At 49.8% G+C, this 21,355-nt stretch overlaps 1 protein-coding gene across 1 annotated transcript in view; it reads right to left on the bottom strand.

Annotated features, from left to right (window-relative positions):
- The window catches only part of USH1C (USH1 protein network component harmonin), a 126,302-nt gene extending 112,761 nt beyond the window's left edge, over nucleotides 1-13,541 (bottom strand). Inside the window, exon 1 of the mRNA XM_088458270.1 lies at nucleotides 13,372-13,541. Coding sequence (XP_088314396.1) covers nucleotides 13,372-13,407 — 36 coding nt within the window. The 5' untranslated portion in view covers nucleotides 13,408-13,541. The remainder of the gene's footprint in view (nucleotides 1-13,371) is intronic.
- Between the last annotated feature and the right edge of the window lie 7,814 nt (nucleotides 13,542-21,355).

The raw sequence follows: 21,355 nt of genomic DNA, 5'->3' as shown, positions 1-21,355 counted from the left end.
AGGGCATATTTTTATTTTTTTTGTTTCAGCCTCCTGGCCGCTCGCTAAGCTGTGGGTGACCACCCACAGCTTTTGCGAGCGGCCAGGTGATGGTTGCGACCATCGGGCTTGCGACGAGACCCTTGTGGTAGGGTCTCGTTTCCGCAAGCCCCAGTGGACTTCCTGCTCTAATAGAGCATGAAGTCCACCTACTGACATCACTAGTGATGTCAGTAGGGCCGCCCACAAACGGAAGGGAACGCCTCCGTTTGTCCAGCCACCCCCCTGCCCGCCTCCAAAATGGGGCGAGCTGTCAATCACAATCGTCAGCGGCCCCGTTTTGGTGCAAGACCCGTAGCAACGGAGTGCACGTAGCTGGCCGGGTCTCGCGCACGCCGGAGGCAGCGCATGCGCAGGGGGCAAACATCGACCCGCTTGCGAATGCATAGCCTTTGCGAGCGGGTCTGAATCAGACCCTCTGTCCACTGAGAGAGGAGGTGAAGCTGAAATGTTCTGAAGTGAAATAGTCCGTAAGGAAAGGCCTCGAATGCCGTAACCATCTTCCTCAGGAGGCGAATGCAAACATGCACCGATACCAGATGACGTTGAAAGACCGTCCTCACCATCTCCTGAATGGAAGTTGCTTTTTCCTGTGGGAGGAACACTCGCTGACATAAAGGTGTCCCTGATCATACCCAGACATTGTAGCCTCTGCGTTGGTTGCAGATGAGACTTGAGAAAAATTCAGAATCCACCCCTGACGAATGAGACGGCTGTGAGTTACTGTGCAGTAACTGGTCCCTGGAATGAGCCTTCAGCAGGAGATCGTCCAGGTAAGGGATAATAGTGATCCTTTCCAAAGGATACTCCTTATCACAGCCATGACCATTGTGAATACCCTGGGGACTGATAAGCCGAAGGTCTGAAACTGGAAATGTGAGTTCCGAACTACGAATCTGAGAAACGCCTGGTGAGGCGGCCAGATAGGGATGTGAAGGTAGGCGTCCTTAATATCTAGAGATATCATGAATTCGCCGTCCTCTAGGCCCGCAATCACCGACTGAAGGGACTACACCTTGAACTTGATAATCCTTAGGTAGAGACTCAGGACCTCATTCAGAGTCGGTCGTTGCGGCCGCACGGTCGTACTGGAAAAGGGGCCGGATATGCAAATGATGCACACGCATGTTACGTCCCTAAGGTCGGATCGTTAGCTGGCCGACCAAGGGGAGGATGCGGTCGGATCGCTAAAAAAACGCCCCCATCTCGTACGCATTACACGTCATCTCCGGCCATATGAGGATTAATCGCAAGCATCGGAAACCATCGGAACTGGTCGTAGTGCTAAAGGTTGACCATACCCTCTCTTAAGCTCTACGATCATGTCAGTGTAAAACCTCCCATGTCACGTGTGCCATGACACTACTTTGTTAATTATGCACTCCCATTAAACGCCGTTCGCATAATTAGGCACGCCTGCGTTCGGATCTCCACACCCCCGTTTTCAAGCACCTTCCCCTGTTACCACCCACAAACGCCTCAATCTGTCACTCAAACTACCGACCTGGCTGTGTTCAAGGAGAGAGAAATTTCTGATCGTAGCCGCTAGTTTGCGCACACGCATTGCGAACCTTACGCATGCGCTGTTTAGCGAACATCGGTGGCATACGACCGTGCGGCCGCAACGACGACTCTGAATGAGGTCCCGAGATCCGTCAAGTTCAGAGTAGGTCTGACCGAGCCGTCTGGCTTCGGAACCACGAAGAGACTGGAGTAAAACCTTGTCCGATCTGATGTCTGGGAACGTGGGCCACCACTCTCGTGGAAAGAAGTTAGTCCATGGTTTGATGTAAAATGATACTCCTGTCTTTGGAAATTGGCAAACCGATTGGTAAAAAACAGAGGTGGAGGAGGAAGCTTGTATTCCCGAGAGAGGAGATCCCGGATCAAAACGTCCATACAAGATTCCTTCCATACTTCACTGAAGTCCTGAGGACGTGCTCCCACTCTGGGGTCCCCCAGGTGAGAGGAAAGCCCGTCATTCACTAAGCTTGGAAGTGAACATAACCTCATGTTGAGTAGATGTCGTTGCGGCTCTGTCCCAACCTCTGGAACCATGGGAAGTTGATGGTCCTCCTCTGAAACGACCACGTGAACTACCAAGAGTATGAAAAGACCGAAACGAGGGTCCAGAGTAAGATCTTCTAGGGGGAGGAGCCGCAGACGGAAGATAAGAGGATTTACCCCCTGTAGCTTGAGAAATCCACAAGTAATATACTTACCACGAATGGAAGTGCTTTCACGGCATTCTACGATTCTGCATCCGCTTTCAGCAGATTACAATCACAAGGCGCAGTATCACACCTGCAGCTGTATAAATGGACTAGAGAGGATTGTTCAATCGCCTGTCCGATGTCTTTCCAAGACATAACCCCAGGAACCGGCAACGTCGACCTCTTAGACAGCCGCAAACTGATGGATCTACTGTAGTGGGAGTTCTTACAAGATTTTCTGGTATTTGCAGGAAAAAGTGAGAAAGATAAGACCATCGGGAAATTTTTTATCTGGATGTTCCCAAGCTGACATCAGAAAATAATCCATCTCTACTGAACTGGAAATGCAATAGCTTGTCTTTGTTTCTTTTGAAAGAAAGACTGTGGAGCAGTTCTATTGTCCTCCTCCTGTATGTGCAATACCTGGCAGATTGCAGAAATGAAAGCCTCTATCCCATCTGACACGGTTTAGTGGTATGGTAAAGAGCCCTTGTTTTGAGATCCCATGGATTTAGCTAAGGACCTCCTTGCTTAAGCCACAGCGCTCTACGCGCCGAAATCACCTCCTGGAGACGCAGCTTTACCTATATGCTCTGCTAACGGAAAAGCTCTCCATGGCAGCTTATACCTTATTCCGTCAGCCAATAGTCATGCCCAAAGCACATTTGTTAGTGTAACCTGCGCCGTCCAAGACGGCTAATCTGACATCCCTGAAGATTACTGTTCAGGATACAATTTTTTTACAAGGAGAACACCCAAACTCCACACAGCCCACCACCCCAGCGCTTCGACGCAGCAACGCCAACCACCACACCATATGTGTTATACAATAGGGAGTTAGATGACTGCACCTGTGTAAACCAATCTGCACACTTATTTGCAGGTAAATAACCGAAGAGACGCCTTAGAGCCTCCTGATACATACAGACCCCACACAACCAACAGTAAAGTGTAGTGAAAAAGGTCAAAAGAATAAACTGGGATACAGAGAGGCAGGAGAGAGACACATTTTATTGAAATAACACTCCTAGCAGTGCCAGAAAACGCTAGGCATAGAAGGAAGTAGTCACAGATACTTAAATGCTCTCCTGACAAGCCTAAACCCCACGGTGTACTCACAGATCCAGGTTAGCCTCCCAGTTTCATGCAGCAGCGTTTTTCTCCTACAGCAGACAGTGGACCTCATTCAGAGTCGGTCGTAAGCGGCCGCTCGGTCGTACCCAGCGATGTTCACTAAACTGCGCATGCGTAAGATTCGCAATGCGCATGCGCAAACTAGCTGTTGCGATCGGAAATTTCTCTCTCCTTGAACACAGCCAGGTCGTTAGTTTGAGTAACAGAATGAACCGTTTGTGGGTGGTAACAGGGGAAGGCGCTTGTGAACGGAAGCGTGGTGTTCCGAACGCAGGCGTGCCTGACTATGCTAATGGAGTTTAATGGGAGTGCATAAGTAACACAGTAGTGTCATGGCACATGTGACATGGGTGGTTTTTACACTGACTAGATCGTAGTGCTTAAGAGAGGGTATGGTCAGCCTTAAGCTCTGCGATCAGCTCCGATGGGTCCCGATGGTCTCGATTAATCCTTATAACCCCGGAGATGACGTGTGTTGCAATCGAGAAGGGGGCGTGATTTTAGTCTTGCGGGCGCTTCTTACCCTCGCTCGTTCAGCTAACGATCTCATCTTAGGACCGCAGCTTGCGATCGCTTCATTTGCATATCCCGCCCCTTTCCCCTTCGACCGAGCGGCCGCTTAAGACCGACTCTGAATGAGGTCCAGTGTCCCTCCGTGTAATGTCCGCCAGCACCCTTCCAGAGAAGGGCTGGGGCCGCTGGGAGGAAGGTGCAGGACTCCTGAGCTAAGCTCCACCCCCCTGCTATGGCGCTCAATCTTAACTATAAGAGCGCTAATTACATATAGCGCTGTGTGCTCTACATGTTGAGCCACAGCTATACATATAGTAATGTCTGCCACTCGGAGCTGCCTGCTGCTGAATACACCGCTTTTTAGAAATTAACCTGGCTACCCCGCTAGTTGGGGAGCCAGGGAATACTCATGGAGCTGCTATGCTGTCGGCGGTGGTAATGACTGATGGGGGCCGCTATGCGCACTGCAACCAGCGGCTTTGCGGAACCCCTATGTGATTAGGGTGGTTTCTGCAGTCGGGGGACCCCAGGCGAAGTGCGTGCACTTGCGAGCGGGTCCCCCCGGCATCTCCATCGACGCAGACAGGCAGTGCAGCTACTGCCTGTCTGTTTGTCCTCTTGAATTGAGTCTTCAGCGCAGCAGCGCTTCTAACTAATAACAAAACCCTGAGGAGGAGTGTAAAACACATCCAGCTCCCGTTGGGCACAAACTAAGACTGGGGCTTGTAGGGGGAATATAGAGGGGGAGGAGCTAGACACACTTCTTAAAATTCCCACTTAGCACCGTCTATACCCCACTGTCTTTAGCCTCCAGTGTCCCCTAGTGGATGAAGGAGAAACATTCACCACCTGAAATACTTTGTGCTTCTGTGTCATCCTGACTAATGAGGATATCTCATTCAAGGCAGGAGATGAAGACTGAATAGATAGTACTCAGAGTCTGATTAAATGCATCCGAATAACCTGAAGATTTTCTATTCCTGCATCTAAATGTGATCAATGTAAATGTTGCTGCCATACACCTAGCCTAGACTATCTCCTGACTGGGATCAGGAACCTAAGCTCAAACAAATATTAGATATACCAAGACAATTGTATAACCTGACATTGCTGTGTGTGTGTGTCTGTCTTTCTGTTTGTCCTTTATAAACGGCGAGTGTTGTACTGTACCTAGCTCCACCAAATTTGGAATGGCGGTGTAGTTTGACCAGGATTCGATTTTGCCTAGGTATGAACTTTGTCAGGGTCACACACTGTCGCACAACCCATAAAACCAAGACAATAATAAATTACACAGGTTCTGAGGCGCTGGATTCATACACACACTTTCACAGGGATGTAGTTGGGATCCGCCAAGATCCCGTACCCAACCCCTGTCACACTCTGGCAGGCTCATGAGCAGCTTAGCACTCCATACATTCCTCCTGATACATTCAGACTGTGCAGAAAGCCTATTCAATCCACAATATTTGATCCTGGCAAAGCTTAGCATATGGAGATTACAAACAGCAGGGGAGATTGGGACTGTTTCAGAGCGCTCGCTCTGAATCAGTGCCCGCCTATTGTATTTTTAGAGCGGCCTCCTAGTGCGAGCGGCCAGAATGATTGTCGCGATGGTCAAGACCATCGCGACGATCAGACTTGCGACGAGACCCTTGTGGTAGGGACTCGTTGCCACAAGTCCCAGTGGACTTCTTGCTCTTACAGAGCAAGAAGTCCACCCACTGACATCACTTGTGATATCAATGGGGCCGGCCCCAGACGGTAGGCGTTCCCATGGGAACGCCTCCGTCTGAGCAGCCACGCCCCCAGCCCGCCCACCAAAGGGGGCATGCTGTCAATCAACATCGACAGCACGCCTCCTTTGGTACGAGACCCGGAGCGACGGTTTGCCTGTCGCTATCCGTGTCTTGCACATGCGCACGACGGAGCCGCCTCCATCGTGCGCATGCGCACTGGGCCAACATCAGTGCTCGCGAGCGGCTCTGAATCAGGCCCATTGAGCGCAGCCAAACAGTGCCACTGCCGACAGGCGCCCTTCTGTCCAGGAACGGTCCTGGCATTCCCCCCTCCTGATGGCACCTCTGCTAAACATGGTCTACAATGTTGGTCTGCAGAGTGATTTCAGGGGGTGATTTAGTTGCGGACGCAGTGACAGGGACCACGCAGATTCCCGATTATCAGGCATGTAGAACTCGGTCTGCGATCTCACTTGTAGTCCAGCAGCAGAGTGTCAGTGCTACTGGTTCTGGGCGGGGAGCAGGCAGCAATGGCCTCAGTTTCCCAAAGCTGAGGCGTGATGCCACCGTTTGGGGGCGGTTTCAGTGGAGAAGTCAAGATCTCAGTTGGCTGACAGAGATTTCCTACCATCTTTTACTCATATGTGGTGGCTGGCTTGCGTGACCCCATGGCACTCGGCCGGCCGAAGGGATTGCTGATGATCCGATGCTATGTCCTTGGACGCAGCTCGGGTCAGTAATGCATGCAGAAGGCGTAACGCATCCTTCTGCATTACCATATCACAACTATCGCAGCTGCTAACATGTTAGCAGCTGCGATAGCATATCCGTCCGCAGCTGGATATACCCCATTCCAAATGGTACGAGAATAAGCTGCCTGCACTGTAATTTACTACTAATGTGCATAGTTATCCAGGTTATAGGCGAGGACAATGTAAAAAGAAAAATGAAGGCTGCAGGTGTACTTCAGGGTCCAGCCTTCAACCCAGCTAGTTGTCTCTAAACAAGTGCAAGATGTAAGAAATTGGCTGTAGTACAAATTGCTTCTTCAAGTGCTGTGCACACATATGGCAGCATGCACTAAGCAACTTTTGTATGGTTTTCTAATTGGCTTGAAATATTCAGGAATTTAACTAAAGGTTAGTGGTGTTGCCATGATAGCCCTGTTAAGGGTTTACTTTCTACTGATAGTGATCTTACCCATGTTACCCTCCCATCACACAGGCAATGTCCCTAAATGAACAGATGCTGATTAACCAGCCAGCTGGCCCTTCACTGACATGGTCGTACCATCCTGCTCCGTCCACTGGTGTTAAAAGAGGAAATCCACTGTGCTATGCATGAGGGGGAGGGGAGAGGCAAGTGCGACAGGAAGGGGGCGGGCCACTCGGGCCAGATCTATTAGCACATGGGCAGTAGGAAGGTGGGTAATGCCTACAAAGTTTTATATGGGCCTTGGGGTATGTGCGTGGTACTATAATTTTATCTTTCAATTAAATATTTACATATTCTTTTAAAAATATGATCTTTTGTAGAAAAAAAAAAATTTGTCACATTTTTAAGAGGCGGCTGGTACAGGTTTAGGCGCAAAGCAGGATAAAAAAATTGCTCATTGGCAAAACCATATGGCATTGCAGGGGCAAATTTAAAATGGGCACACAGGACTGAGGGTCTCATTCAGAACCGGTCGCAAACGCTGAGCACTGGCAACCGGGTTGATGTTAAGGCCCTGCGCACGCACAGCGGCCGCACTGCGCGTGCGCAAGCCCCGGAGCGATAGAGAAACTCTCTCGCTCCGGAGCTCACTACAAAAGTGGGCGGCTGTCTATGTTGATCGACAGCTGGCCCGTTTTGTAGGCGGGGCGGGGGGGGGTGGTTTCACAAACGGAGGCGTTCCTTAAGGAACGCCTGCCGCTTTGTGGGCGGCCGCACTGACATCAGCAGTGATGTCAGTGGGGAGCTTCCTGCTCGATCATGAAGCTCCCTGGGACTTGCGGTTGCCGAGACCCAACCTTAGGGTCTCGACGCTAGCCGCGATGGTGTTGACCATCGCGACCATCACCCTGGTCGGTCAGTAAGCTGTGGGTGGTAACCCACAGCTTAGCTAGCGACCAGGAGGCCGCACTTAAAAAAATCAAGCGGCCGCCCTCAATCAGAGAGAGCGATCGCTTCTTGCGACCGCCTCTGAATGAGGGCCTGAGTCGGAAGGGAGGTGCCCTAGCTTAATTATAAATTTCAGCCCAGTATTTGAGCGTTACATGCAAAAGCAGCCAGTAATAAATATATATCTATAATAAATTGACCTGTTCCTGCACTGGGCATTACTTGCACACAGAGGTCTATATTCAGCTGCGTTCTGGATCTTCCATGGACATTATTACATTCTTGATAACAAACACACCAACATAGCTCCTAAAACCACGTAAAATGTCTGTGCCCGGCATCACTAGCACGTACTGACCGCAAAGTGACTTATGTATGGGACGTGCAGTATATGCCAGCACCCTGGAAACAGTACAATAAACCATTTACACCAATGAATGACTTGAGTTCTGGTTGATGCAGTGGGAAATGTCGTTATATAAAACAGCATGTGGGAGCATCTCTGTAACATCATTGTTTATCTGTTACTGAAACCCCCATAGACATCTGTATATCAGCAAAGTACATTATAAACCTATAATTTGCTTAATATTGAGAAGACCACAGACTTATTATAAAGTCCCCCAATGAACAAAAGAGACGACCATTAATCGGTGACAATAAGAGTTTGTTTTGTTATTGCCCAACAAGATCAATAGAGAGAAAGATGAAGCCATCTGCGTTTCGGGGAGGGGGTTGCGCTGTACTGTATGGTAGCCCCCATCAGAAGATGCATTCCCACTAGCACAGAGGTCAGCTGTGCGATACACATTTATAATACCCATAAATCTGAATGATGGTGAGGCAGAGAGAAGCGATGGGACAGTTTATGTAAAGGGCAGAGGCATCATTTACCCACAGCAAGCACAGATAGCTGTTCTCCCAGCTAACCCCCAAGTTATAGGACCATAAATTATGGGGAGGTCGTTATCTGAAGATAAATCCTGTTGTTTCAGGATTCGTATGATCCCTGGACTGCTAGAAAATATTTCCACCCTTATCACAACGAAAGCAAACATAAGGCATGGGAAATGTATATTATACATCTGTGTATCGGTGTGACGAGTGTTGTGTGACTACGTGAAAATTCAGTGTGGTTCCTATATACAGCCCTCCATATGTAGAGACAACATTATAGATAGATATTGCAGAACTATGGGAGACAATGGAGGCGCCTGCTGCTGGTCGCCAGAACTGAAGGGCAGGGGCGTTTCTAGAGAGGAGGGGGCCCGTGTGCAGTCTTCGACACAGGCCCCCCTCCTCTCCGCCCGGCAGCGCACTGGGCTGTGCGCGGCCAGGCCAGCGCCGGAGCTATAGACTATGGGCACTAGAGTGTGCTCAGAGTCTATATGTATGCACAGGTCACCGGGAAAATGGCCGCGGCGGCCATTTTCCAGTCGTTTTACAGCGCCGGACCCCCGCGCCGACGTGGGATTCGGAGAGGTAAGTAATATTATGGGTGCAGGGTGTGCGGTCCCCCATTATAGATATGCCCCTGCTGAAGGGGCACTTCCTCCGTTGCCCACAATATATTCACCCCACTTAGGGCTGTAACTATGTATGGGAGTGTACCGTCACGGCCGACCAATACATGGCACCCCTTCCCAGCACCTGAGAAGCCACCATACATTAGGGTCAGACCATCAGCTGCCGCCTCCGTCTATCTATAGTCCGTCCATACTCATTGGTGTCACTGCTCCTCGGCAGATTCTTATGTCAGTGCGACTTGTCCGGGGCCTCCCCTCACCCACAACTACTCCCTGGTGGCAGCCCTAGCCTCAGACCTGTGCAGCAGTCCCGGAGCCCCCCCCTCTCCCACAACACCAACGGTCATTAATATATCCGTCAGCTCCTGTGTGTCACAAAAGAGGACAATAACTTATTAAATAACCATAATACAGATATGTTACAGCGTGAATCTATTATTGGTGAGAATCTGGAAAAATATCCAGAAAGTATTTTTTAAATCTTTAAAAACCAGCAAACTGTAACCTTGTTCTGTATGAATGAAATCATATAATGTTCCATCTATGGTATAGAGACCTCTGAATAAGATGTGCAGACATTTCCCAGATACGTGCTTCCCAGATAGAGGGGTTAGAGATGGCACTTGGTGGCTATGTCCCATCCATAATAAGATTTGGGATCAGGTGATAGAGTTATGAATAAGGCAGTATGTGTGTCAGGGGGAATTATTACATTATTAAACCAAAATGCCACAAGATTAGAACAAATTTGTAAAGTAATATGGTCACATTGGAGAGAACATATATTTAGCCGATGGATGAATTGTCACCAATATGGAAATTTACACCATAGAAAGACTCATTCCCATCAATCAGGGCTCATATCCATAAGCGTGAAATCATTTGGGGCTCATGGGAAATCTGTCCCTTTGGATCACACATGAAGAGAAGATCTGATATTATTGAACCACAGAACACGTTCCCCTCTTCTCTAACTTTACATTTATAAAGTAACTTCACCCAGATGTATGGTCAGTTACATGTTATTATCATATGATATATAGAGAATTGCTGATACATTGTCATGTCCTTCCTAAGTGACATAATAAAACTATTTTAATGCAACATAAAATATGTCCCTGTGTGTGTCATGTCTGTGATGATGCATGTCCCCGTGTCATATGTGATGTGTAATATAGTCCCTAAGTGTCATGTGTGATATATGTTCCAGTGTGTGTCATGTGTGATGATGCATGTCCCTGCGAGTGTCATGTGTAATACATAGTCCCTGTAAGTGTGTGTCATGTCTGCGATACATGTCCCCGTGAGTATCATGCGTAATATAGTCCCTGTGAGTGTGTCATGCGTAATACATAGTCCCTGCGAGTGTGTGTCTCAAGTGTCAGGTGGGATGCCTGTCTGGGTGAGCGTCTCAGGTGGGATGCCTGTCTGGGTAAGGGTGTCAGGTGGGATGCCTGTCTGGGTAAGGGTGTCAGGTGGGATGCCTGTCTGGGGGAGCACGTCAGGTGGGATGCCTGTCTGGGGGAGCACGTCAGGTGGGATGCCTGTCTGGGGGAGCACGTCAGGTGGGATGCCTGTCTGGGGGAGCACGTCAGGTGGGATGCCTGTCTGGGGGAGCACGTCAGGTGGGATGCCTGTCTGGGGGAGCACGTCAGGTGGGATGCCTGTCTGGGGGAGCACGTCAGGTGGGATGCCTGTCTGGGGGAGCACGTCAGGTGGGATGCCTGTCTGGGGGAGCACGTCAGGTGGGATGCCTGTCTGGGGGAGCACGTCAGGTGGGATGCCTGTCTGGGGGAGCACGTCAGGTGGGATGCCTGTCTGGGGGAGCACGTCAGGTGGGATGCCTGTCTGGGGGAGCACGTCAGGTGGGATGCCTGTCTGGGGGAGCACGTCAGGTGGGATGCCTGTCTGGGGGAGCACGTCAGGTGGGATGCCTGTCTGGGGGAGCGGGTCAGGTGGGATGCCTGTCTGGGGGAGCACGTCAGGTGGGATGCCTGTCTGGGGGAGCACGTCAGGTGGGATGCCTGTCTGGGGGAGCACGTCAGGTGGGATGCCTGTCTGGGGGAGCGGGTCAGGTGGGATGCCTGTCTGGGGGAGCGGGTCAGGTGGGATGCCTGTCTGGGTAAGGGTGTCAGGTGGGATGCCTGCCTGGGTAAGGGTGTCAGGTGGGATGCCTGTCTGGGGGAGGGTGTCAGGTGGGATGCCTGTCTGGGGGAGGGTGTCAGGTGGGATGCCTGTCTGGGGGAGGGTGTCAGGTGGGATGCCTGTCTGGGTAAGGGTGTCAGGTGGGATGCCTGTCTGGATGAGGGTGTCAGGTGGGATGCCTGTCTGGGGGAGCGTGTCAGGTGGGATGCCTGTCTGGGGGAGCGTGTCAGGTGGGATGCCTGTCTGGGGGAGCGTGTCAGGTGGGATGCCTGTCTGGGGGAGCGTGTCAGGTGGGATGCCTGTCTGGGTAAGGGTGTCAGGTGGGATGCCTGTCTGGGTAAGGGTGTCAGGTGGGATGCCTGTCTGGATGAGGGTGTCAAGTGGGATGCCTGTCTGGGGAGCGTGTCTGGTGGGATGCCTGTCTAGGGGAGCGGGTCAGGTGGGACGCCTGTCTGGATAAGGGTGTCAGGTGGGATGCCTGTCTGGGGGAGCACGTCAGGTGGGATGCTTGTCTGGGGGAGCACGTCAGGTGGGATGCTTGTCTGGGGGAGCACGTCAGGTGGGATGCTTGTCTGGGGGAGCACGTCAGGTGGGATGCCTGTCTGGGGGAGCATGTCAGGTGGGATGCCTGTCTAGGGGAGGGGGTCAGGTGGGACGCCTGTCTAGGGGAGGGTATCAGGTGGAATGCCTGTCTGGATAAGGGTGTCAGGTGGGATGCCTGTCTGGGGGAGCACGTCAGGTGGGATGCTTGTCTGGGGGAGCGTGTCAGGTGGGATGCCTGGCTAGGGGAGGGGGTCAGGTGGGACGCCTGTCTAGGGGAGGGGGTCAGGTGGGACGCCTGTCTGGATAAGGGTGTCAGGTGGGATGCCTGTCTGGGGGAGCACGTCAGGTGGGATGCCTGTCTGGGGGAGCACGTCAGGTGGGATGCCTGTCTGGGGGAGCACGTCAGGTGGGATGCCTGTCTGGGGGAGCACGTCAGGTGGGATGCCTGTCTGGGGGAGCACGTCAGGTGGGATGCCTGTCTGGGGGAGCACGTCAGGTGGGATGCCTGTCTGGGGGAGCACGTCAGGTGGGATGCCTGTCTGGGGGAGCACGTCAGGTGGGATGCCTGTCTGGGGGAGCACGTCAGGTGGGATGCCTGTCTGGGGGAGCACGTCTGGTGGGATGCCTGTCTGGGGGAGCACGTCAGGTGGGATGCCTGTCTGGGGGAGCACGTCAGGTGGGATGCCTGTCTGGGGGAGCACGTCAGGTGGGATGCCTGTCTGGGGGAGCACGTCAGGTGGGATGCCTGTCTGGTGGAGCACGTCAGGTGGGATGCCTGTCTGGGGGAGCACGTCAGGTGGGATGCCTGTCTGGGGGAGCACGTCAGGTGGGATGCCTGTCTGGGGGAGCACGTCAGGTGGGATGCCTGTCTGGGTGAGGGTGTCAGGTGGGATGCCTGTCTGGATGAGGTGTCAGGTGGGATGCCTGTCTGGATGAGGGTGTCAGGTGGGATGCCTGTCTGGATGAGGGTGTCAGGTGGGATGCCTGTCTGGGTAAAGGTGTCAGGTGGGATGCCTGTCTGGGTAAAGGTGTCAGGTGGGATGCCTGTCTGGGGGACCGTGTCAGGTGGGATGCCTGTCTGGGTAAAGGTGTCAGGCGGGATGCCTGTCTGGGGGAGTGGGTCAGGTGGGATGCCTGTCTGGGGGAGTGGGTCAGGTGGGATGCCTGTCTGGGGGGAGGGTGTCAGGTGGGATACCTGTCTGGATGAGGGTGTCAGGTGGGATGCCTGTCTGGGGGAGCGTGTCAGGTGGGATGCCTGTCTGGGTAAGGGTGTCAGGTGGGATGCCTGTCTGGGGGAGGGTGTCAGGTGGGATGCCTGTCTCGGTGAGTGTGTCAGGTGGGATGCCTGTCCTCGGTGAGTGTCATACAGTATGTGATGATGCGGGCAGGGGGTGGCACAGTGGGGAAGGGTCTCACCTTGTGTCGGAACTCCCGGGCGATCTTCCTCTCCATGGTGCTGCAGGTGACAGTGGCTGCTGATCCCGGGATCCTCGTCCTGATCAGGTAACAGCCGCTGCCCTCATGGAAGCAACTTTCTCATTGGTCAGACTGGAGAAGCTCTCTGTTACCGCTGCACTGATTGGCCAGAGCTGCCCCGCTGCCCTGAGAGCAAAGGAGAACTCAGTAACCCCTTCCCTGCTGTACACATAGATCATCATCCCTATCCCCACTCCCGGCTCATTGTATCCCTGCTCCGCCCTCTCCAGCTGCTGTCAGCCAGGTGCTTCCCCGGGCATCTCATTGCAGTATAGCGCCTGGCAATGGTCATGGCAGAATGCAGAGTGAAGGGGAAGAGTTTGGTGTGTGCTGGTCAGTTCAACATGTGGCATCATGGAATTACCACTTCCTAGTGCTGTATGATGGCATCAGTTGGGTGCAGAAGATCTAAGTCTTTTCAAATACATAACTGTGTGTATTTGGGTATATATATATATATAGATATATATATATATATATATATAATATGACACGTGTATGTAGTATGTATATAGGTCTAAATGTGTATGACAATACCAAGTTTTCTGTTGGGTTTCTGCAGTAACCTCAAATAGTTTCTCTTTGGCTAACTCGATAAATATTAAGGGGTAGATGTACTAAACCTTGCAGAGAGACAAAGTACCAGCCAATCAGCTCCTAACTGTAATATTTCAAACAGAGCCTGTAATGCATACTTGCCGACTTAATAATTCTCCTCTCTGGAAGCAAGCCCGGAGAGGAGATGTTGCGGACAGGTTTGGGGGGGCGGGGGGGGGGCTGGTATAAACGTCATTAAGCCTCTTCATGGCAAAAGGCAGTGATTCGCGGGTCCGCAAGGAGGGGACAGGGCTAAATGACGCGATTTGCGATGGCAATGGGGACCTAGTGCTGCCTTGCAGGCACTGCCGGGTTACAGTGCCATGCACCTGCGCATTACACAGAAGCCCGTTGCTGGCAACGTTAGGCTGCCAGCAGTCGAGCGGAGGATCTCGCAGACGAGGAGAACTTCGCTGGACCTCGCTGGAGGGGTAAGTATTGAATACCAGTGGCAGAAATGCGACACTCAGAGACTTGGATATCAGCAAACAACAAGGTGCTTTAGTCAACATTTCAGGGACAAACACCCCTTCGATTAAAGAACCTTGACTTACGCAGATTCTGTGGCTGGCTGACTTCAAGGGGTAAGGGCGGTCATACATGGTAAGATTTTTTTATACGATGTGTACGATTTCGATTGATAGTAACAAGCGATCGTACAAATCATATGTTGTTTTGGTGTACAGTACCAGTCAAAAGTTTGGACACACCTTTTCATTCAATGGGTTTTGTTTATTTAAATTATTTTCAACATAGTATATTAATACTGAAGACATCAAAACTATGAAAGAATACATATGGAATTATGTTGTAAACAAAAAAAGTGTTATACAAATCAAAATGTGTTTTATATTTTAGATTCCTCAAAGTAGCCCCCTTTTGCTTGGATGACAGCTTTGCACACTCTTGGCATTTTCTCAGCTTCATGAGGTAGTCTCCTGCAATGGTTTTCCAACAGTCTTGAAGGAGTTCCCAGAGGTGCTGAGCACTTGTTGGCTGCTTTTCCTTCACTCTGCGGTCCAACTCATCCCAAACCAGCTCAATTGGGTTTAGGTCGGGTGATTGTGGAGGCCAGGTCATCTGACGCAGCACTCCATCACTTTCCTTCTTGGTCAAGTAGCCCTTACATAGCCTGGAGGTATGTTTGGGGTCATTGTCTGGTTGAAAAACAAATGATGGTCCCAGTAAGTGCAAACCAGATGGGATGGCATGGTGCTGCAGAATGCTGTGGTAGCCATGCTGGTTAAGTGTGCCTTGAATTTTGAATAAATCACCAACAGTATCACCAGCAAAGCACCCCCACACCTCCTCCATGCTTCACATTGGGAACCACACATGCAGAAACCATCCGCTCACCTTCTCTGCATCTCACAGAGACACGGCGGTTGGAACCAAAAATCTAAAATTTGGACTCATCAGACCAAAGTACAGATTTCCACTGGTCTAATGTCCATTCCTTGTGTTTCTTGGCGCAAACAATTATCTTCTTCTTGTTGTTCATCCTCAGTAGTGGCTTCTTCACAGAAATACGACCATGAAGGCCTGATTCACGCAGTCTCCTCTGAAGAGTTGATGTTGAGATTTGTCTGCTACTTGAACTCTGTGAAGACTTTGGGTCACATTCAGACCCGGTCGCAAATGCTGAGCGCTCGCAACCGGGTCGATGTTAAGGCCCTACGCACGTGCAGCGGCTGCACTGCGGGTGCGCAAGCCCCGGAGCGAGAGAGAAATTCTCTCGCTCCGGAGCTCACTACAAAAGAGGCGGCTGTCGATGTTGATTGACAGCTCGCCCCATTTTGTAGGCGGGGCGGAGGGGTGGCTACACAAACTGAGGCGTTCCTGACGGAACGCCTGCCGTTTTGTGGGCGGCTGCACTGACATCAGCAGTGATGTCAGTGGGGAGCTTCCTGCTCGATCATGAAGCTCCCTGGGACTTGCGGTTGCCGAGACCCAACCTTAGGGACTCGTCGCTAGCCGCGATGGTCTTGACCATCGCGACCATCACCCTGGTCGGTCAGTAAGCTGTGGGTGGTAAACCACAGCTTAGCTAGCGACCAGGACGCTCCCGGGGGCTTGCGGTTGCCGAGACCACAGCTTAGCTAGCGACCAGGAGGCCGCACTAAAAAATACAAGCGGCCGCCCTCATTCAGAACGAGCGGTCCCTTCTTGCGACCGCCTCTGAATGAGGGCCTTTATGTGGTCTCTAATCTGAGGTGCTGTTAAGTACCGGTTTCTGAGGCTGGTAACTAATGAACTTATCCTCTGCAGCAGAGGTAACTCTTGGTCTTCCTTTTCTGGGGCAGTCCTCATGAGAGCCAGTTTCATCATAGCGTTTGATGGTTTTTGCAACTGCACTTGAGGATACATTCAAAGTTCTTGAAATTTTCCTTATCGACTGACCTTCATGTCTTAAAGTAATGATGGACTGTCGTTTCTCTTTACTGAGTTGAGTGGTTGGTGCCATAATATGGATTACAACAGTAGTCAAATAGTGTTGTCCACTGTGTACTAACCCTACCTCTGCAGAACACAACTGATGGTCTCAAACACATTAAGAAGGCAAGTAATGAGGCTTCCGGTTCTAGCGGGGATGAAGTGTGCTGCCTTTCATCTCAGCTCCGCTACTACCGCTACACTATTTAAGCCCGCTAATCGGCTTCTATTTGCAGCTGCAACACCCCCGAACCCTCTCCTTACCTGGCTGACTGTGCATGGAGAGGTATCTGTTTCCTCTCATGCCTGGTAAACAACAGAGATCCCGTCAGGAGAGCAGTAGTGTAGCCCTGCAATCCAAGATGGCCGCCACGACCGCTCGTGCTGCTGGAGCTCCTGCAGTTCGGCCCAGTCTCTCCCCTTCTGAGTCATCTGTAGCGGGGAAATAATGCTTTATCACCCCCTGCACATGAACCACAGGAGTCCCTGTCTTATGCTGATGTAGTACAGGCTATAAAGGAGACGGTTGGACCTCTCCTCAAAGAGCAGGCTCAGGAACAGACTGCAGTATTACAACAGGCAGTGGCGCAATCCCCAGAGAGCTTTCGGCTCTAACAGAGCCGAAGCTCTCCACTGATATCACTTGATGTCAGTGGGGCTGCCCCCAAACGGCAGGCGTTATCATGGGAACGCCTCCGTTTGGGCAACCACCGCCCTGGCCCGCCAAGACCATCGCGACCATCGGGCTTGCGGCAAGACTCTTGTGGTAGGGTCTCGTTGCCGCAAGCCACAGACAGATTTCGGCTCTATCAGAGCTGAAATCTCTCCCACTGACATCACTCATGATGTCAGTGGGGGCAGCCACTCCCACTGGCTCACTCACCAAAGGGGGCGTGCTGTCACTCAACATCGACAGCACGCCCCCTTTGGTACGAGACCCGGAGCGACGGATTGCGCGTCGCTATCCGGGTCTCGCGCATGTGCACTGGACCACCACAGCATAGCGCTCGCGAGCGGGTCTGAATCAGGGCGTCTTTTTTTTTTTTTATGGAGCTCGTATTGGTGTGGGTTGCCACCCACAGCTAATGCGAGCGGCCAGGATGATGGACGCGATGGTCAAGACCATCGTGACCATCGGGCTTGCGATGAGACCCTTGTGGTAGGGTTTCGTGGCCGCAAACCTCAGAGAGCTTGTGATGTCAGTGGGGCCGCCCCCAGACGGTAGGCGTTCTCATGGGAACGCCTCCGTCTGGGCAGCCAACCCTCCGGCTCGCCCACCAAAGGGGGCGTTCTGTCATTCAACATCTACAGCACGCCCCCTTTGGTGCGAAACCCGGAGCGACGGATTGCCCGTCGCTATCCGGGTCTCGCGCATGCGCATGATGGAGCCGGCTCAGAGCCAAAATCACTCCAACTGACATCACTAGTGATGTCAGTGGGGCCGGCCCCAGACGGTAGGCGTTCCCATGGGAACGCCTCCGTCTTGCAGCCACGCCCCTGGCCCGCCCACCAAAGGGGGCGTGCTGTCAATCACCATCGACAGCACGCTCCCTTTGGTGCGAGACCCGGAGCGACAGCTTGGCTGTCGCTATCTGGGTCTCGCGCATGCGCACGACGGAGCTCCCTCCGTCGTGCGCATGCACAGTTGGGTACCATCGACTCGCTTGCGAGTGTCCTGCGCTTGCGAGCAGGTCTGAATGAGACCCTATATCCCTTTATGTCTTATTCTCTTATAGTAGGGGGAGATTTCAATCTACTTACCTCCAGATATATGGATACTAATACTAAAGCTGATGTTAGTCATCGTATTCCTAGGCTTGGCCTTCCTCATTTTGCAGAACAGCTCAAACTTTCTGATACCTGGAGTGCACTCCATCCCTTAGACAGAGAGTATACATGCTTGTCTGCGGCTCATGGTACGTTATCAAGAATAGATTATATTTTTGTGGCAGATGCTATATTTCCTAATGTTTTGGAGTCTGAGATTGAGCCGATTTGTATTTCGGATCACTCATTTTTTTTGGTGTTGGTTTCCACCACGACGGATAGAGGCCCGTTTAAACAGTGGAGATTCTCATCCCATCTTGCATCATCTACGAAATTTAGGAATAAGATTGAGTCATTCTGGGAGGAGTTTCGTGTTGACAAACTTGACAATATGCAACAATCACAAAATGATCCATTAATGTACTGGCAAACTTCTAAAGCAGTAATTAGAGGTCGTATAATAGAGTATTTGTCTCAACGGCGACGTGAATTTTCTACGTTGTATAAACAGTCTCAGACATCCCTGACGGAGTCATATCAATTGTTTAAAACCTCTCCCTCACCTATTACAAAGCAACGATATTCTGAGGCTAAATTGTATTTTGATGAATTACTATCCAAACTGGGGGAAAGGCATTCTTTCTGTAGCTCATTTAGGTTTTTTAAATACGGTAACAAAGTGGGTAGATTGTTAGCCAATCTGTTGAAGGGTTCACAGTCCTCCTCTATCATTAAACATATTCGTAAACCAGATCATTCTTTTTCCTCCAACAGTAAAGATATAGCAGAAGTGTTTCGCCTTTTTTACAGTGATTTATATACGCAGTCCCCGATAGATGTACAGACTAAATGTGCATTTTGGTCAAATTTAACTTTACCCCGATTAGACTCAGACTTGGTTAAGGATATTTATGCTCCTGTTACTTCAGAGGAAGTGAAGGAATGTATTACAAAGATGAAACCTTTGAAATCCCCAGGCCCTGATGGATTTACGGGGGATACTATAAGCTTATGTTTCCCCGTATTAGCGATACTCTTACGGAAGCCATTAATGCTATTATTAAGAAACGTTATTTGCTTTGGTATTTTAATGATGCCATCATTAAGGTCCTCCCCAAACCGGGCAAGGATTTGGAGTATCCAAGCTCCTATCATCCTATTTCTCTCATGAATACCGATTATAAAATATGACCAAGATACTGGCAGATAGAATTAAATCAGTCCTTCCTAGTATCATCAATATAGATCAGACATGTTTTATTTGGGGACGACATTCTGTCTGTAACATTCGTAAGGTATTGACGGCGATCCAGTGGTTTTCTCTCTCTGGCTCACCACAACCTCAATACATATTATCTCTAGATGCCGAAAAGGCCTTTGATCTTGTTTCGTGGGATCATTTATATGAATCAATGAGACGGTTTTGGTGTTCCAGAAGAATTCATTTCACTGATTCAGAATATTCATTCATCTCCCTCATCACAGGTGGCTTGTAAGTTGTAACGGCTATTTATCTGATCCAATTTTATTGCAAAAAGGTACCCGTCAGGGATGTCCACTCTTGCCTCCACTCTTTGCAATTGCAATTGAACCGTTGGCAGTTGCTCTTCGAAAGTTGCGTGATTTCAGTGGGATAAATATTAACCACACGGAATGAAATCTTGCCCTATTTGCAGATGACATGCTGTTTTTTATTTCAGACCCCTATATGTCTATTCCTGCAATATTTAGAACTGTAAATGAATTTGGATCATTTTCGGGCTTCAGGGTTAATAGAGCTAAGTCGGAGCTCCTCCCATTAGCTTCTAATTCAATATCTTCGGAAGTCCTAGAAGTTACTTCTCAATTTCAAAAGGCATCTTTTAAATTAAAATACTTAGGTATATACATAACTGCTAAATTGCAAGATTTATATACAGCTAACTGTACATCTATTTTACAACAAATTTCATCTTGTTTGAATAATTGGAGATCTCTATCGTTGTCTCTATTAGGGCGAGTTGCAGTTATTAAAAGGCTGTCATATGCTATTCTAATGCTGCCCATAAAAATGTCACAGTCAGACATTGCAACATGGAATAAAATGATTTATACGTTTTTGTGGATTGGCAAAAAAACTCACATATCTATGGCTAAATTAAAACTGCAGAAGAAGGATGGAGGTTTAGCTGTTCCAGATATAATGGCCTTTACACGTGCAGTGCACTTTCGTTACATATCAGACTGGCTTCTATCTAGGTTTACCTATACTAATTTGGATATTGAGTTATCAGTCTTTTCCCCAGATACCCCTAGCGCATTATTGCATTTTCCAAAACAATCACTTCCCTCCCAAGCTTTGCTGAATATTTTGTTCAGAGATACATATCTGTCTTGGTTGGCCATCAACAGCTCATTGCATAGAAATCCAATGTCATCTCCATACATTACATTTTGTGGTAATCTGGGTTTCCAACTGTGATACCCTATACTATGAGTTTATTCATAATGTAATCAGACAACATAGTATAACAATAAAGATGGCAATAGTGAATCCTTTCTTATGTTTATTTTATTTTTCAGGAACCTGCAGATCACTAGCGAACTCTGAACTTCGAACCTGCAAACTATAAATGGGTAAGTATGCTCTAGTGGCAATTAACAAATGACTAATTTTGCAATTCCCCTAACATCTCTAAAATATATACAAAAACCTCACATGAGTATGATAAACGGACAAGTTTACATCAAGGATACAATTGCAAACTTGTGTTACTTTTCTTTACACCTTTTTAGGAAAATGTTTTCCTCACACTACTGCACTTTACATGTCTCATACAATGCTAGTTCAGCGCTGAAATAGTTAATAGGGTGCACCCTTCGTTGCCCGGGATATGAAGAATAGTTCTTAAACTAGCTACAGTACTTGTCTGTATTTAATGCAATACTGTAATCCTCTGTAACTTATCCTGCTGCGATGGTGTTGGTATTACAGTCAGTTTCTTCTCTGCTTTGCAACCTTAGATTATACTCATAGAATTACAGGTGCTGGCACTGAAGTGTCCCCCTAACACTGCTGGTACCTGTTGTACCTAATCTCCATTATGTGGTATCAGGGGGTTTATCTTTTATATACTATTATGATGCA

Source organism: Taudactylus pleione, unplaced genomic scaffold, assembly GCF_031769625.1.
Source record: "Taudactylus pleione unplaced genomic scaffold, aTauple2 ptg000820l, whole genome shotgun sequence".
Taxonomy (NCBI): domain Eukaryota; kingdom Metazoa; phylum Chordata; class Amphibia; order Anura; family Myobatrachidae; genus Taudactylus; species Taudactylus pleione.
This window is presented reverse-complemented; position numbering and strand designations above follow the sequence as displayed.